Source organism: Furipterus horrens, unplaced genomic scaffold (genome assembly GCF_987537825.1).
Source record: "Furipterus horrens unplaced genomic scaffold, mFurHor1.1.pri manual_scaffold_9, whole genome shotgun sequence".
In the NCBI taxonomy this organism is placed as follows: Eukaryota; Metazoa; Chordata; class Mammalia; order Chiroptera; family Furipteridae; genus Furipterus; species Furipterus horrens.
In genome coordinates, this window is record NW_028327179.1 from 38210986 (window position 1) to 38230216 (window position 19231).

At 37.4% G+C, this 19231-nt stretch overlaps 1 protein-coding gene across 2 annotated transcripts in view; it reads right to left on the reverse strand.

The window, feature by feature from the left end:
• GRM3 (glutamate metabotropic receptor 3) overlaps positions 1 to 19231 on the reverse strand; it is a 215099-nt gene that overhangs the window by 52024 nt on the left and 143844 nt on the right. For both annotated transcript variants that reach the window (XM_090286717.1, XM_090286716.1), the window contains exon 3: positions 17138 to 17993. In XM_090286717.1, coding sequence (XP_090142843.1) covers positions 17138 to 17993 — 856 coding nt within the window. The remainder of the gene's footprint in view (positions 1 to 17137; positions 17994 to 19231) is intronic.

The following is a 19231-nucleotide window of genomic DNA, read 5'->3' on the forward strand; positions in this document are numbered from 1 at the left end:
TTTTTAAAGAATTCTGTTTAATGTGTAATTCACTGAGCCCATGAAACATCCTGAGAAACTTTTGGATGGATATCAGTCTTTTAATTCAAAATTATGCGCTTTGGAAAATAGCTCCTGCTGAAGGTGGCAAGCCTACTACGTAATTTACACCAGCAATCAAATTGCGATTACAGAGGAGATTAAAACATGACTTTTAAACAGCCTAACTCCACCCTCAGGGCTACTAGTTGTATGGGAAACATAGCCAAGGAGCCTGTAATTAAAGGAAACATAATTAAAAATTCCAACCCTCTTCAGCTTTGTTAGGGTGACACTGTGAAATCCCAAGAGAAAGGGAAGAAAGCTTCATTTCAAGTAGCCTTGGGAGTGGTGGCTTTATATCTTCAAGAGGGTGTATTTCTTCTGGTAATGTCTACTTCATCCTCTACTAGTTGTTGAAGTTTATATTACTCCTGTTTTTTGTTTTTTGTTTTTAAAGAATAGCTTGAAAGCTTCTCAACTCTGGAGACTAACTATAGAGGGGTGAGTCCATTCAGACTGTGATAGTGATACAACCATATAATTTAAGGTGCTACCACAGGCATAGGTTTTATAATGAGTCATTTGTCATCTCTGCACATCTTTTGATTATGCTTAGATGGCTTATAGTCTACTTTCCCTTGAGGAGCTTTAAAAAGCCATCTGGTCTGAATTTGAGGGGAAGCCCCAGGTAGAGGTAAAATGATTTAGTGGGAAAGATTATCTTAGCCTTTCTCCTCACTCCTGCGTGCCATTCCTCCAGACCCCATCTCCATGTGCATTCCTTCAGGATCTTGCCTCTTAGCAACTCATGCTCAACTCGGGTTCTAGTTGATAAAATGTCATATATTTTGGGAGGTCCTGAACTCTCAAGGAATTTTCCTTAAAAAAAGAATGAAGTTACCATAATGGCAGTGATGCTGCTGCAGAGTCCTGATCAGTAAGACATGACCATGGGACACAACCTACCTAACATTTGGAACTTTAATAGGGACCAAGGTGTGGCTTGTTAAACAACAATACATTATAACCTTTCAGTACACAACTCTTACTTTATTAATCTTTTTTATTTCAACCAAGCCAGTATGTTAAGCTCAGCTGAAATGAATGGTCACTCTAATGTTAACAATACTTTAAAAATGATGTTGAGCCCTGGCCAGTTAGTTCAGTTAGTTGGAGCATTGTCCCAATACACCAAGGTTGAGGGTTTGATTCCTGGTCAGGGCACATACAAGAAACAACCAATGAATGCATAAATAGGTAGAGCAGCAAATTGAGGTTTCTCTCTCTCTCCCTTCCTCTCTCTCTCTCTCTAAAAAATTCAATAAATAAATTTTTAAAAATGAAGTTGATTAAAAGTTCAATTTGTGTTATCTGAACCTTAGAGTAAATAGCTGATTAAAGATGAAGATATATAGGCCTCATTTTAAAGACATTTAATTCTGCTTCCTTGTAGGAATTTGACACGACTCTAAGCAGATTGAGAGATTAAGATATTTTGGATGATGCCCAAGACATTTCATTTCTAAAGACCCATGAAACTGGAAAAGTGTTCTCAGAAACTCTCAGAAACATAATTAATTACTGTGTGAAGCCCTTAGAGACAGGAATTGCTTCAAGCCTGATATAGACCTTTTATCTGGTTAATTAGCTTTATGGAGAGACTTTTGCACATTTAGCAGATTAGTACAGATTTTATTACTTGAAACATAATACAATTTATTTTTACATTGTATGTTTAAATTAGGGGGAAGAAGGAAAAATCTTGGAACTCTGAAATAACTCAAGAAGTTCTGATAAGAAATGGGGGGCACTGTGACTAGTTTTTATTTTCACTAAATGATATCTTCAAAAGAAAATTAAAAAATGTATGGATAGTGCCCTACAAATAGACCAATCATTCAAGTTAAGGGGCTTCTGGTATGACTCAGAAGTTTAGTGGTTCATTATATAGAGCAAATTGGTTGTCTACATATGAATGAACCGGGCTCCAAAAAGCTATTCAGAAATCCCTTTAGATCTAAGTTAAAAGTGATTTAGGGGAGTTTATGTCTATAATTCCATCATTTCCACTAAACATATCAAGTGGAAAAATGGGCATACTATCTTCTTCCCAAATAGATCAATTTTTCCACATCAAAAATCTGCTGGGATATTCCCTGAAAATGATGTGAAGAATTTCTCAGCAGCTATATTGCCCTTCAAAAGTTTGATGCTTACTTTGATTCTGTTCAGTTTCAGATGACTTTTGAAACCACTGAACCATTCATGTCTGGGAACAAAAGTTTCAACAGTAATGTTTTCATGAAGAGTCATTCTGATTTCTTAGATTGTAAGTGGGTTAGTGGGTGTCAAAGGTAAATACCAATTCTGTAGCCACACACTCCAAAGTTTACCCTCTTTTCTTAGCTGCACCTCCTTGTCTCTTGATGCTCAACTGCATCAGCACAAGTGCATAGGTTTATCCCAAATTTTGAGTCACTCTCTGTCATTGATAATCAGCTCAGTTCCCCAACACTTAATCCTATATGTGCATAGGAAAATTGGTCACATTTTTCAACATTTCATAAAAATTATCTCATGCCCCTTTTCTCTAATATATATCTTCCTACTATCACTTTTTAACATCCTCACTACTTTTTACCTTTTAAAATGTAGGAAATAACTTTCATAAACACATTTTAAACTAGCAAACTACAAAGGTTATGGACATGGCAACTAGATACAATTGTTCATACTCTCACTTGGTTGGGGTACAGTGGGTAGAATTTTTGCTCTAGATCATAATTTTGCTAATCTGAATGGCAATTAGTATGTTGAAAGTCTGTAAGAGTAAAATTTCTATTATATGTATATAAATTACATATTCTCTATCAATAGATATTATGTATCAGTTGTATAAATTTCCTATTACATAGATAGAAATAGGCCACTGGTTTCTTCATCTAGTAAATGAGGATAATGACTAAGGAGTGGGAGGGAAAGGAAGCAGGCTATCAGATGGATGGCAGGGTACCCAGCGCCTCCTGAATTCAATCTAAGTGACTTCACTTTAATCTGTTTTAAACATTGTATTTTTTAGTATATACTGGTTAATAAATAATTATGTTAATTTTAAAAAGCCTCAAAAACTTTGCGTAACCTTGAGAGTTTCTTCCCATTCTGCCAATGGAGGAAGGGCACATCATACACAAAAATGGTTCATGGTGTGATTTAATTGATATTATTGGTTCTTTTAGGACTAGCCTAAATTCTTTATATTACCAATATAAAAAAGATTTGAAAAGACATAAAACTAAATGTTTCTTTTCCTGCCCTTCAGCAAATTTACTGTTGTCCCTTATCATGAGCTTTTACTCTATCACTGGCTCATGAAGCAATTGGATGGGACCTCATGTGCTATAAAAAAAAATTTATGGTTAAAATAAGTTGCTGTCAGTTCCTGCTTTCCCTTTGCTACTTCTTACCTGATATTTCCCCAAAGGTGAAACATTCACATGAAAATTGATGTTCTGGGCAATTTTATTGTGAGCTCCAAACAGGAAAAATGACACACTGGTCAGTATTGATTAAAGATGCTCCCACAGGACAAGCAACAGCATTAAGTGGATGAAATTTTGATGAAGTGCGAAAAATGATCCTTTGTTTTAGTGGTACTGAATGATAAAGGTACTATTCTGTGGTGATTTTATGAGAAAAGAGAGGAACTTATTCCAGTGGGCATATTTGTATGTGACTGTGTGTATGTGTGTGTATTTTGTGACAAATGAGTGTTTTAATTACAATTTTCTTTAAAAAAAGAAGTTTTTTTCCAAGAAACATTATATTTTTAAAATTTGGTAGGTGACATCACTGAGACCCAGAGAGCTTGGCTAATTTGCTCAAGGCCTCAGGACTAGTTAAATGTCACATCCTCACATCTCCTGATTCTCTGTTCAGTGTATTTCATTTATAGCACAAAACTTGGTTACATGCAAGTTACCTTCATTTAAAATTACCTTCTATGACAAAGTCATTAAGCTAAGATTAGCATCAGGAAAGACGACACTTCCAAACTTACAGAGGGAATATTTTTAGTCAATACTTTATGTGAGGTGGTTTCCAATGTGGAAGAAGCAAGCTAGACTACCTTGTCATTTTGGTGAAGTAGAACCAAAATATGAAACCCCTGATGACCCAGATTAAGTATGTCAGTATTGTTTTTCTTCATAGAATCAGTAACTGTGAATTTCTAGCAGAATGCCATTCTTTCATTTCATTTTATACCCATGTTGTTCTTGAAAGCAACATTTGTGCTTGCTGGGTTCCCAAATGTTAATGATGACCACAATCATGTAACGGGTTTCAACATTTTCTTAAGAATTGAGCAGAAGTTTCCAGTATATTGACCTTTTGCTAAGGGACGAGACTGACTGAAGCATAATAAGCCAGAATCTATGCAGTTTCCCCTAGAATAGGAAGTCCAGCCCTGACCAATATGGCACAGTTGGTTGGGCATCACCAGTTTCAATTCCCCATGAGGGCACATGCCCAGGCTGCAGGTTCGGGTCCCAATTAGGGTGTGTACAAAAAGATTAATGTTTCTCTCTCACATTGATATTTTTCTCCCTCTCTTTCTCCCTCCTTTCTCCTCTGTCTAAAAATAAATAAATACAATCTTATAACAAAGAAAAAAATTAAGAGAAATCCAAGGTTATCACAAACCAAAGAGCAAGAGCTCTCACCCTAGGATAATAATGCACTGTCTCTTGTTTTGGGATTTTTAAAGTGTCTTACATATTAGGCCGACTCAAATATTCACCCAATTTTAAAATGATTTATTCTTCAGATTCCTCTTGAGAGGGCTTCCTTGAGCTTCTCCTGCCCAACTTTTCTCAGTCTTCAGCTGGAATTTGCATTGCCTTTCAAGTATGTTTAATAAAAATGCATTAAAAATAATGAAATACTGTATGTACAAGTGTATTTTTAAAATGTGAATTACCAAACAGGTAATTGTATTGCCCTGATACTTTTTTCACATAGCCCTCAACGCACCTTGCCTCACATTATGTTGCAAGATAGATCCTTGCCTCTCTCAGAGATCAGCAGTTGTTGGAGGGTAGTGATCACATCTTTCTCTTTGTCCCCTTTCCAGTGTCTAACATAAGAAAAATGCTTCAATAATTGTTGCAGAAATTAGTCAATACTTTGATCAATGGAACCCATAATGTTTTGTGATGGTCCTATCATTAATAATAAATTATTATGAGGATAGAAATAGGCCACCTTACTATCACTATTATGCATAGGAAATGCATGAGGCCAGAACAACTTGAGAACTGCCTGAAGTAACATAATTAGATTAGGTGCTTTGTGTGGTGGGGAAGACAGGTTTATAGAGAGGAAGATATCCTATTATCAGAACATTCAGGGCTAAGCAAATATCACTCAGTGATTTTTTTTCTTCTTCTCTTTTGTAGCTATGATCAACAACTGCATGGTAGGAAGTCTGGATGTGAGTGTACAAATTTATACAGAAACACATTTGCTATTTTAGTAAGTACCTTTTCCAGTCTTGAGTCTGGAGTATAATTACGACTTAATATAAAGTGTTCATGTGTGCTGAGTTGGTAACGCACAATAGAGAGAATTGATTCTGGTTCTAATTGAGTGCCTTGAAGATTTTAACAAAAGACTTACTCTTTAGAAATTAAAATGTTTTAGATTCCACGTATTTATGAAAGATAGGTATTAGGATGTCAACATTGACAGGCCTCTTTAGGTTCCTTTATTAGCTTTTTGGATGTGTAACCGTAATTTAAAAATGTGCCCTATTCTAAATCTTTGACATTGTTCATGCCACTTCTTTCTCAGAGCCTCCTAGTGGCTTCTAATCTAACTCAGAGCAAAAGCCAAAACCCTTACAGGGTCCTCCAGATCTGGACCCCACCACCTCTCTGATCTCACCTCGTCTCTCTCTTCCATGCTAACTCCATCCAGCCACACTGGCCTTTTGCTTCCTCCAGGGCACATCAAGCAGGCCTCTCACCTCAGGCCTTGTTATTCCCTTCCTGGGAATGCTCTCCCCAATATTTTCACATGGCTGCTCCCTACTTCTTTCAGGTCTCTGCTCAAATGTCAGTGTCAGTGAAGTTTCCCCTGCCCACCTTATATAAAACAGTAACCCCCACCCCCTACCCCCTGCCACAACACACACACACCTGGGACTCCCTCGTACACTTGCCCTGCTTTTATTTTTCTCCATAGTATCTACCACTGTGTAACATAGTATATAGTTTTTAGCTTAATTGTGGAACATAAACTCTGTGAGGGTAGGACCTTTGTTAGGTTTCACTGCTTAATTCCTGATATAGAGAAGATCAGCAATAGATATTGAATGACTACATGAAATTTACCTGGTTCTTTCAAGTTCACTTCTAACCCTACTTTCTTCAGGAAGTCTTTCCAGTGTGAGTGGAATGTGGATTACCATCTTCCTTAACTACAACCAGAAATTTTAATCCTCCCAAGAATACCTTAGTCATATTAAAGGAAGAACAAAAATACCGTATCTGCTAGTTTTATTTGGCACTCAACATATATGTAGCATTTCTAGAATATTAACAATTGGATCCAGAGTGGCTAGGTGACTTGCCCCAAGCCACAGAGCTGTGCAGCCTTAGATCTAGAATAAATATGAGCTTTGCTGATTCAGTGTCTCTTGCTCTGATGAGTGCCAATATTCTTTCAAGACTTGCCAACAACAAACATAACCAGGCTGATTTTTGCCTCCATTCACATTTTTCTGCTTTATTAGACAGGAATCATTATATGCCTATGACCTGGGAAGTTGAGGGGACATATCACTGGATAATTATAAAACATATGAATCTAATCCCGGAAGGGTTCTTTTTCTTTGACTTTGGCAAGTGACTTTACCTCTCTCATTCTTCATTTTCTCATCTATAAAATGATAAATAATAACATCTACTCAACCTAGTTCAGTGTTGTAGTAAGGATCTAATATAGTATGTTAAAAGTGTTTTAAAAATGACAAAGTGCTAATTAAGATACATCTTTACAATTTTTGGCAATGTCTTCATTTTAGCTTCTTATTGAATAAGCTCTTGTGATAGGCCATCAAACATGAGGGATAAGAATGAGTTCTTTGTCACACTGTGACTTGAGGTATAGTAAAAAGGGATGTGTCTGCACACTAATGGAATTGTATTAATTCAGTCTCTGGTCTAGTAGTTTGTATGACTAAATTTAAGCTGTAGATGCCAGCAAAATGGAGTAGAAGGCTGGAATATCAACCTCTTCTTTTCTTGCTTCTGTTGTCAAATTAATCGATCTTACTTCACTTCTAAAAGTGTCTGTCAAAATCCTAAGTATTGCAAATATATATATATATATTTAAATATTTTATTTATTTATTTTTAAAGAAAGGAGAAGGGGGGGGAGAAAGCAAGGGAGAGAAGCATCAACGTGTGTTCACAAGACCCAGAAGACTATAGCAAACAAAGGAGCAGTTATCAGTGAGCCAGAGCACTCACTACAGCTAGCACCCCAGGGCTGAGTGCAGAGGGAGCAAACAAAAAATGCCCACCACCCAGTGTCTCCCTGGAAAGGATCTAACTACATATAATAAATAAATAAAATTAGAAATAAAAGAGTAGACATTACAACTGATCTCACACAAATTCAAAGGATCATGATGGAGTACTATGAACAATTATATGCCAATAAATTAATTGAACAACCTAGCAGAAATGGATAAATTCCTAGAAACATACAACCTATGAAGACTGAGTTATGAAGGAAAAGAAAATCTAAATAGACCAATTACTAGTAAGGAGATTGAATCAGTAATCAAAAACTTCCCATAAAACAAAAGACTATGACAAGATGGCTTCACTAGTGAATTCTACCAAACATTTAAAAAAGACTTAATACCAATCCTCTCAAATTTTCTAAAAAAACCCAGAAGATGAAGTAACACTTTCAAACTAATTTTGTGAGGCTACCATTACCTTGATACCAAAAGTAGACAAGGACGCTACAAGAAAAGAAAATTACAGTCTAATATCCTTTATGAACATAGGTGCAAAAATCCTTGACAGAATATTAGCAAACTGAATTTGACAGTACATTAAAAATATCATACACCATAACCAAGTGCGACATATTCTAGGGAGGCAAGAATATTTCAACACCTGCAAATCAATACATGTGATACACCATGTTAACAAAATAAAGAATAAAAATTATATAATCATCTTAATAGTTGCAGAAAAAGTATCTGATAAAATTTAATATCCATTCATAATAAAAACTCTCAACAAACTGGATATAGAATGAACATGCCTCTATATAATAAAGGCTACCTATGACAAGCCCGTAGTAAACATCATATCAATGGTGAAAAGCTGAAAGCTCTTCTTCTAAGATCAGGAATAAGACAAGGATGCCCACTCTTGCCACTTTTATTCATCATAGTACTGAAAATTCTAGCCAGAGTAATTGGGCAAAAAAATGAAATAAAATGTATCTAAATCAGAAAGGAAGAAGTAAAACTGTCTCTATTTTCAGATGACATGATAATATATACATAGAAAACTCTAAAGATTTAACAAAAACAAACAAACAAAAAGCCCTGTTAGAACAAAACAAATTTGGTAAAGTTATAGAATACAAAATCAATACACAAAAATCAGCCATGTGTCTATATACTAGCAATGCTCTACTAGAAAGAAGAAATAAAAAAACAATTCCATTTATAATAGCATGAAAAAACATAAAATGTTTAAGAATAAATTTAACCAGAGAGATAAAAGATCTGTACATTGAAAACTGAAAAAGTCATGAAATAGATGACACAAGTAAATGGAAAAAATATTCCATGCTCATGTATTGAGAAAGTCAATATTGTTAAAATGTCCTTACTACCCAAAGTAATTTACAGATTCAATGTGATCCCTATCAAAATTTCAATATCATTTTTCACAGAAATAGAAATAAGTATACTAAAATTTTTATGGAACCACAGAAGACCTCAAATAATCAAAGCAATGTTGAGAAAGAAAAAGAAAGCTGGAGGCATCATACTTCCTGATTTTAAATTATATTTCAAAAGTGTGGCAATAAAAAAATATGGTTGTCACAAATCAAAGCAGACACATAGATGAACAGAATAGAATACAGAGCCCAGAAATAAACCTATGAATACATGGTCGATTAATTTATGACAAAGGAGCCAAGAATATACAATAGAGGAAAGAAGAGACACTTTAACAAATGAAGTTGGGAAGCTGGGAAGTCATATGCAAAATAATGGAATTGGATCTCTATGTTTTATCATGCATAAAAATAAACTCAAAATGTTTAAAGAGTTAAGACCAGATAAGGTAAAACTCTTACAAAAAACAGAGGGGTAAACTCCTTGATATTAGTCTTGGCAGTGATTTTTTTTTGGCTTGACACCAAAAACAAATAAAACAAAAGCAAAAACATAAAAAGTGGGACTACATCAAACTAAAGTACTTCTTCTGCAGAGCAAAGGAAACCATAAAAAAAAGTGAAAAGGGAGAAAATATTTGCAAACTATCTACTTGATAAAGGGGTTAACATAAAAAAAAATATAAAGGACTCATACAACTTAATAGCAAAAAAACTCCAAACAATCCAATTAATAAACAGGCAGGGTAACTGACTAGATATTTTTCTAAGAAGGTATTCAAATAATCGGCAACTACCTAAAAAGGTGCTCAACATCACTAACCATCAGGGAACTGCAAATCAAAGCCATAATGAGATATCACCTCACAACTGTTAAAATAGCTGCCAACAAAAAGATAAGAGATAACAAGTGTTGGTGAAGATGTGGAGAAAGGGAACACTTGCACACTGTTGGTGGAAATATAAATTTTTGCAACTGCTATGGAAAACAATATGAAGGTTCCTCAAAAAAATAAACAATAGAACTACCTTCTGGAAGGGTGAGGGGCCAGGAGCCTTTGGAGCCCCCTTCCCAGGCCCCTGCTGCCACCACGGCCCACGATGGAAGCCATCAAGGGGGCCTCTGCTTGAATTTGGTGAGTTTATTTGAGCCAAACTGACAATTGCCAGGAAGTAAAACCTCACCAAGTTGAGAAAATGCTCTGGGCAAGAGCAGTTTTACACCTTATTTTATATTTCACAACCCAAAGAGGTGAAAATGGGCTAGATGAAATCCGTTGGTGATATGTTAGGGAGGTGAGAGGAAGCAGAGCTGGGAAACCTCTGGGACTGGATAAAAAGAAAAAGGATAGACACATCATTTACATTGGGGTGTGTAAGAACAGAGTCACTCAGAAGACCATAAAGACGCAGCAAGCAAGAAAATAGAAGTTTATTGGGAGAATCAGCAAGTGGGGAGGGAGCCCTGCCATGGGTGGTCAGGACTACGCCTGTCTAGGGGAGAATGGATTTCTTTTACAGGGGGAAGACTACAGAGGAGGAGGTTTTTTTGTTTTTGTTTTTTGTGAGCCTTGTTAGCAGTCTGGCCTTCTGGCAGCTGCGGGTGCGACAGGCTGATCAAAGCAGAAGGTGGTTTAGTTTATTTTCAGCCTGAAAACACCCTGTTATCTCCCAGGCAGCTGCAGGTGGGGGAGGGGGCCATGGGATTTGGGGATGTGTGTGTGTGTGGGGTACAGGATACTAATAGTCAACAATTAACATGGTAACAATAGCAAGGAGGGGGGTTGTGGCCTCCGCAGGTACAGTACCTGTGCTTTGAGGGGTCTGGAAAAAGGACATTTGACATCCAATGCAAAAAGACAACAGACAGGCTCAGTTAAGGTGAAGATTGACCTTTGTTAGGAAAAAATACCGACCTAGGACATGGCTACCCGCCACGAAATGATTTTATGATAGAAAGCTTAAAAAAAAAGAAAAAGAAAAACAAAGTTCTCCATTTCAGTACATGATTGCCATTCTGCTCAGGAATTTTTTTCTCAATAATTTGTGAATACTTCCTTTCTATGTTTTGGCTTTCTAGGGTCCTGTTGAGGAAGAGTAGGTAAATGGAAAAGGAAAAATGTGGGTTTCTAATGCAACAGAGATTAGAAACTTTTAGATATTAGGTTACTGTGGGAGAATAATAGGTATCCCCAAAGGTCAGGAATATAGGCTAAACTTATGTTTAAACTATATGTTAGTTATAGTTTTTTAAAAAAAATTCCCACTCAAGCATTAGCTTTGAGAGAGAGAGGAAGGAAGGAGAGGAGAGAGAGAGAGACAGAGAGGGAGAGAGGAATAAGAGAAACATTGATGTGAAAGTGTGACATCAAATGGTTGCCTCTTGCTTGCACCCCAACTGAGGATCTAACCTACAACCTTGGTATGTGGACTGACCAGGAATCAAACCTGCAACCTTTTGGTGTACAGGATGATGCTCCAACCAACTTAGCCACTGGCCAGGGCAGTTGGAGTTTTAAAAAATTTTCAGAATATTTTCTTCTATCTCCAGACACCTATGTAAGTGTTGTTACTGTAAATATACCACAATAGCCAAAAAATCTGGAAACATCTAGGAAATAGGGTATTTATTCTACTTTTTCTGATAAGTGAGGTGGTAGAATCTGTTTCTTACATACTTAATTGGGGATGATTACTTTTTTCTGTTTCATAGACAGGGTAGCTCTTCAAATGAATCAAGAAAAGTTAAGGGTTATGAAATAATAATAATAGTCATAATAATAACAACAACAACAAGAAGCAGCAGCAGTAGCAGCTGCAGAAGGAAGCCCTGGCCAAAATGGAAAATTACGTTTTCTAGAGGTTCCTGTTTTCTGCTGTGTGACCTTAAAATGAGAATCATTTCTCAGGCTTTTAAAACACCAAAGCACAGATGCATGGTGCATAAACAAATAAGTAACCACATTAGTGGTGGCCTTTGGGGGTTTAAATCTTATTCTTGTGACTCCAGGAAGCTGACCAGAGAGAAAAGGAATGAAAGAAGTACAGGATATTTATCTTTACGTTTTGGAAATGCTTTTGATCCGCAGAGCTGGAACAAGTTTCTGTGCTTTTGTGGGAACTACAAATGTTCCAGGGGAGGAAGCAAGATCAAGAGCAGTTTGCTCTTTCAGGGACTTCAAAGCCCATTCATCTAAAGTTGTGGCCATTACCATTTTGGCTTCCTTGCTGTGCTTTGGATGGCCCTGAACTTTTCCAGAAGAGAGCCTTGCTGGGTTGGGGCCAGCTCAAACATATTCCTTGGAGTGCAGTGTCCCAGAAAAATCTGCCCTTCCTGGCCTGTGCTCTGTGATTACAGTCTCATATCAGGAGTGATCCTTGCACCTACTAGATGAGCAGATGCAGAGTTGAGTGTGGGCAGCAAGGCTGGACTACCCATCAGCTGCCTCTGAGTCTCTTCTGGGTATGGAAAATTGTAAACATAAGGACAATGCTGGGCCACCTTCTTCAGGCTCCAGATCTTCTCTGATCTCAATAGTCTGTCTCTTTGCTGATACCAAGAGATGATTGTGCAAAAAAAGAAAAAAAAGGAAAAGGAAAAAGAAAGAAAGCAAAAAGGAAAAAGCAACCAACCAACTAAACAAAGAAATTGTCAAGAGTTCTTCATCCCATTATGCAGTCCTGTTATGACCACCTGTTCAGCAGTAACAGGCAGTTGTCCTTTTTGCTCCTAATTCAAGCCCTTGGAGTAAGATTTGTTCAGTGAGTTTAGATTTCTTCTGGGCATAAGATACACAAAATGTTTCAATCCAAAACAAAAACTAAAACCAAAACAGAACTCAAGATCCCAATACTGCAGCTCCCAATAATCGGGCTTCTGGCACCTGGATGCTGGTGTAAGCTCCATGAAGCAGGGACTGCACCTGTCTTGTTTACTGTTGGGTCCCCAGGCACTAGCATAAAGTCTCAAAATACCTGTGGAATGAATGACTAAATTAGGGCCCTTATGGTTTGTTCTGTCTCCAATGATATGATCTTGATAAAGATCCTATTGTTGTCAAGTTCTCAATTTCTCCATTATCAAAGGTTTTAGCCCAAACCTGAAAATCACTCAGAGGAATGTTATAAATGTTGTGCTCAAGATAAGGCCTATTCAACCCTGGCTATGTCTTGAAGCACCTCTGGCAGTTATGTTCAGTAACTAGGAACTCTGTCTTTAGAATTGGATGTACCCTGGTTACCACATCATGCTGACAGTTGAGTTCATTTTTCTGTGCTTCAGTAAGTGAAGATAATAATACTGACATCCTCAATTTCCACTTCTGTCACGTGAAGAATAGGGACAAGTTCATCTCTGAGAAAGGCTTTTTGCAACTCTATGATTTTATTCTATTCCACTTTCTGAAGCTGGTCTCAGAACAAAATGTGAAAGAAATTATGCTGTCCTGTGAACATACAAAATGACAGTGATACTGCATTTCTTTAAATGTTTAATAGCCCTCTCTGTTTCCTCTGCTTTTAACTGTCTTGAGTAGTTTAAGCTCTCCTCTTAAATAATAAACTATGAAATTTTATTCAAAGCAAGTTTGAAAAGTCACATGACACTAGACATAATTCTCACTTAAATATTTATTTTAGAATTCTGGATGACATGGCTCTTTCAGATGAAAAAATTGTACTAATAAAAAATACTTTGAAACTTCTTTTAATACCCTAAGGTTTAGATTCTAAGGCTCAGCTTCCAAAGCATGGGTGTTTTATGAACCACTTTAGCTCCAAATAATTGAAAAAGTGGCCCAGGAGCATTAAGAGGACGATGAATAAAAAGGAGCACAAAAAGAAGCATATCTCAAACCTACTGATCGATCATCTTTCATTCTTTTAACAAACATTCCATTACTATCTGATGCCTGTCACGAACTATGGTAGGAGTTTGGGATCAAAGTCCTCATCTTCCCAGGCTCCTTGTGTATGCACACAAGTAGCACTGGACCCAGTGACCTGGAGTTCAGTGTTAGCTTCTGCAACTAGCCAGATGATGGATGACCTTGGGCAAATTCCTTTCAATTTGGGGGCTTCTTCTTTAAAACAGTGATGGATAAGAGATTCAACACTAATGCTGTTTGCTTTTAAATTTCTCTCTCTCAAGTACAATGGTACTAATGGACACCGTTTAGGTTTAAAGAAAAAAGCAAGTCTTTCTAGAAGTCATTTCTATCTTGAAATTCATTTGTTAATGAACAAAACACACACATTAAATTTTCATACAGAATCATATTATATATCTCTTTATTGTTTTTCTCATTCCCTATTCCTTCCGTAAACATTTATATAATGCCCACTCTATAGTAGAAACTGTATTGGATATTTGAGATCAGAGATGAAACATATGTTCTCTGTGTTAAAAAACCTCGCGATTTAGTAATGGAGATAGAGAAGGAAAAATGAATGGGTGTTAAATGCTATTTATAATCAACCAATATTTACTGAGTGTGTATTATGCTTGGGTTACATCCGTGAACATAACTGATAATGATCCATTTTCATGGAGTTTATATTCAAGTGTGAAGATCAAACAATAAAGAATAAACATGAAAATAATAAATGATGTGGTGGTAGAAAAGGTGAAAAAATCATGGCGTTAAAAAGACGCAGAGCAGGTTAAAGGGAAACGGGGCACCTGTAGTAGGGCTTGGTGCAGGACACTGCAGATTTAAGAAGGATTGCCAGGTGGACCTCATAGAGAACTGAACATTTAAGTAAATGTTAGCTTAAGTAAAGGCTTAAGGAGAGTAAGGGAATTAATTAGCCATTGGCAATATCTGGGGAAAGGGTATTATAAGCAGAGAGAACTGGCAGTAAAAAATCCCTTTGGAAACGAGGGTGGCTGGAGTGAAATGAGAAGGTGGAAGAGTAAAAGGTGATGCCAGGAGAGCAGTAAGAGGCAGAGAGGCAGGAAGGGGGCAGGTCAGGTAGGTCCTTGAAGGACATTATTTTAATGTACATATTTAGTATCTTGGTATCCTCCCACAGTAATGCATTTCCTTGTCCTACTCTCATATTTACCTACTGGCTAGATTAAATTCCCTTTGTTTTCCACAGTTTACATCTGCTTTTCACCCTCCTATTCTCTTACTAGCTGGGGAATGGCTGGTAAGGTTGGACAAATGGAGGAAACTAAGATAACACTTCCTGGTCAGGTCTGCACAGCAAACCAAATTGTAGAATCAGTCAGTAATTGAATAAGGCAGACCAAAAAAAAAAAAAAAGTTTGTTTTTTAATCCAAATCATGGCCATATTTTCTCATTTTCCTTTACCATTTAGGACTTAAACAGTCAGGAAAGTGAAGGAAAATATTTTAGTTACATAAAACACCTTTCAAGGGTTCCCCCAAATTTAAGAGTTCCCCTTCTATTAGCTGTTGATGAGTAGATATATTTGCCTGCTCAGGACTAGACTAGAATAACAAAGTTAGTTAGTACATATGGTGAATAAAGACAAGTGATTATGCCAAAGTAGTCTGAAAGGGGAGAAGGATGCTTATATTATTCATCCTTAAGAATTAAGTGCATTGTAGATACAATTTAGATACCTGGAAGTTCATTTATATTTAGGGTAAAGATATTCTTTTTTAGTGACTATGGTCCATTCATATTTTCTTATTTTCTGGAGACGTCATTGGGAACTTATCTGTGATTTTGAGATAAGTGCTGATTTGCACACACACACACACACACACACACACATGCACGCATGCACACACATTTGTTATTTCCATATGGAATACACCTGTGAGAATACAGGGTCCAGAAAAGGTTTAAGCTTTACCACTTACAATAGTCATTCTAATGTTAAGACAAGGTATTCATCAGATGGATAGGAAGGAATACTGACATAATTGATTTTTACTACTTTTGGCTCTCTGTGGGTAGAACGAACAAAAGATGTGCAAGACTGCAGGCTGGTCATCTCTGTGCTTATTTTCAAGGCTGATTTAGGAATTAGAATTCTAAAATAGGAAACAATGGGATCCTCTCTCAGTATTACCAGTGATTTTTCGGTTTATTTGACTTATGAGTGATTATCTCTAAGGGAAATGTGAGAACTGCTGCTTGCTCCAATGGTGGTGTGATTTGAGCACACAAACTTTCATGTCTTGAATGATAAATTAATTGAAACAGACTGTGCATACTAGAATAATGCCTTAGTGCAATGGGAGATTATTAGCAATTGAGGCAAATAAAAGTATTTTGTCATTGTAATGTTTTTGACATCAAAATCTTTTGTGCCCACTAATATACTTAGCATTTAATGATTTGGAATTAAGCTGAAGTCCTGAGAACCAGTACTTTAATGCACTGATATTACTTATACCTTAGTAGATAATGTTAACCTAAAGATTTTGTGCTTCTTATGTTAGTAATGCATAAAAATGCAATGTTTTATTTAGAAATATTTAGAACACATTTAGAAGTAAACAGAGAGGTAGCAAAAGCCAATTTAAATCCACTTTTAGATGTTCAGTACTGTACCAGAATGACTGCCATCAGTCTTCAATGTGTTTATACTCAGGCTCCCAGAAAAAGTTTCATTTCATGACTTAATTGAAGAAAATCCACAACTCCGAATTCTGATATGGAAATGTTTCTTTATAGCAGAAGAAATAATCTTAAATGCCTGGAAATCTCCATGGTCTGACCCCCCCACCCCCAATCTGACTCTGGGAAAAAGATTGTTTTTTTTCTCTCTCTCTCTCTCTCACCTACTGTGAAAGTTATGATTCTTTTGCTCAAATCACCCACAAGGAAGCCTTGGAAGTTCATGTTCCTTGCAGAGTTGTCAGTTCTGCTAAAGAAGATTAAATGCCCTGATCATGGGTGCCTTATCTTACATTTAACAACAAGAAAGAGAGCAAATATCACATTTCCCACACCTGGCAGCTACCACCATCAGCCCCAGTTGGGAAGCCATTCAATTTCATTTAGTGTACCAGCCACAATAATCACTCAAAAATAAATAAGAACACCAAAGAACCATCACATTGCATCTTGGATATCTGTTTAACAGTTTGAACCCTTTTTGTGGCTCTGAAAGACTTTCTGGGTGGAAGCAGAGGTATTTGATTCCAGTTTGATATCACTTGTTTGCACCATAGAAACTTGTTAAAGGCTCCTTGCTTACCTGTGAAGTTGATTTTCAGCAAGTAATCCTTGTACAACTTCTTACCGTCCAAAATCTTCATAGCATCGCAGAGCTTGGTGGTGTTGGGACAGAGGGTGCGCTGCATTTTGTGCAGGGCATGGGCCATGGCATAAACGGCATTCACCACAAACATGATCTTGGATTCTTGCTCATAGTTGCTGCTGTCAATGGCCAGGTGCTTGTCACAAGCGCGCCGGTGGTTCCGCTTGTTCTGGAGGCTGCACTGGAACTTCTGCTCCCAGAAGTCCCGGAACCAAGGGTTGCGGTGGTTGTTGTAGGGATTGAGGCTCTGGAAGTAGCGGTCAAATTGGCGAACTGGCTGCGAGGCCAGCTCCAGGGTGATGGCACCATAGGCCACGTGTTCGCTGCCCTTGACTATGCTCTCCTGTGCGCCCCAGCCATCGCTGGCCACCCAGGTGAAGGAGGTGTTGGCGCGGCTGGCAGCTGCGATAAGCTCTCGTGAGTCGTCCCCGCGCATGAAGAGAACCACGACACGCGCATTGGGCTTCTGCAGCAACTCGCGGATCACACTATCGTAGGACTTCCGGATATTGGAGCGACCCACCTTCTCCGCAGTGGCGATGCAGATGTTGCGCAGGCGGGCTTCTTGCTCGAAGGCCTCGATGCCTGTCTCTCCGTAGTCGCCCTCAGATGCCACCGTGGACACGTAGGTCCAGTTGAAGAAACGCAAGATCTCGGCCATGGCTTTGGCCTGATAGAAGTCTGGGGGTACGGTCCTGGCAAAGTAATCATAGCGCGATTTGTCGCTGAGTTTGGCGCTGGTGGAGGCGTAGCTTATCTGAGGGATCTGAAAGAGCCTCAGCAGGTTTGCTACCTGGTGGAGCGACAAAGGGGGAGTATTTGTTTTAGGAACTCAGAGAATATGAAAGATAAATAACACCAGACCTTTTACCCAGCTCCCTTTCCCCCTCTAGATCACGAAACTTTTCTTGATGTTTTGCCAGACGCATTTCTGGATACTGTATTTTGGATATTAGAGAGCAGGTGCCAAGCAGGTGGTTTATGATTTGGGAAAGGACACGGTAGAGAAATGAGAAGGGCAACCACCCCCCCGACCCCCCGCTAGATTTTACGCTAGACCTAGGACTAGGATTAATCCTGTTCAGGTGTCCTCGGTGTGGTTGTTCGAAGTTATCCTCTCAAAGGTAACTCAGACAATGAGCTACAGTGAAATGGCCAAATTCAGTTTTTAGACAACTTGGCTTCAGTTGTATAGAGAAAGCCTGGATGTTGTCAAATTCTCACTTCCCCCTCTTTTGCTAAAAACGGCAGTTTCTGAAAAAGCTTAATTTGAGAACTGTATGCCACATGGATAGTTCAAATTAGGCATTTATTATCTAGGTTAAGAAAAAAAAATCAATTATATTTGCTACACCCCAAATTTTAGGCATATACTTTTCTAAACTTCTGAAAAGCTGACAAGTATTTTCTTTGCTTTCTTTTTCTTTAAAAAAAATTCTTTCTACTTGGACTATGTGAAAAGAAAGCATACAAATGTTATTCTTATAGTATTTTAGATTATAAAGCAAATAAGGAAGTATTGAAGACTTTGTCAAAAAGAACTATCTATTTAAAAACATTTAAAAGTTATTCTGAGTGAAGAATTTAAATTTCTTATAATTCACCTATCAATAATATTTCACCATTTTTACTTATTACAGAATAAAAAAGGAGAGTGAGACTAGCTTATCAAGGACCATTTTATGCATAGAGTATTTGTTATAAAAATACACTTAGAAATGTCTACACAGATTATCTATATATCTAATCATGTCTTTAATTTTTCCTGGCTACATCACATATTCTGAAAAAGTCTATCTCTATGTTGACATTAGTTAAGATACATAATGTACTAAGTGGACTTTAATCAAAAACAACATTCAATATTCTGATAGACTCTGTAAGTACTTTCATATTTTCTTTCTGGAAATTGTAATTTCAGGTTTATATTTGACGTGTAGGAACCACAGCTTGAAATAGGCAGCTGTTAACAAGGAGCACAAGTAAGATAACACAGCTGACATTTTAGAGACCTGGCCTGCTATGAAACCA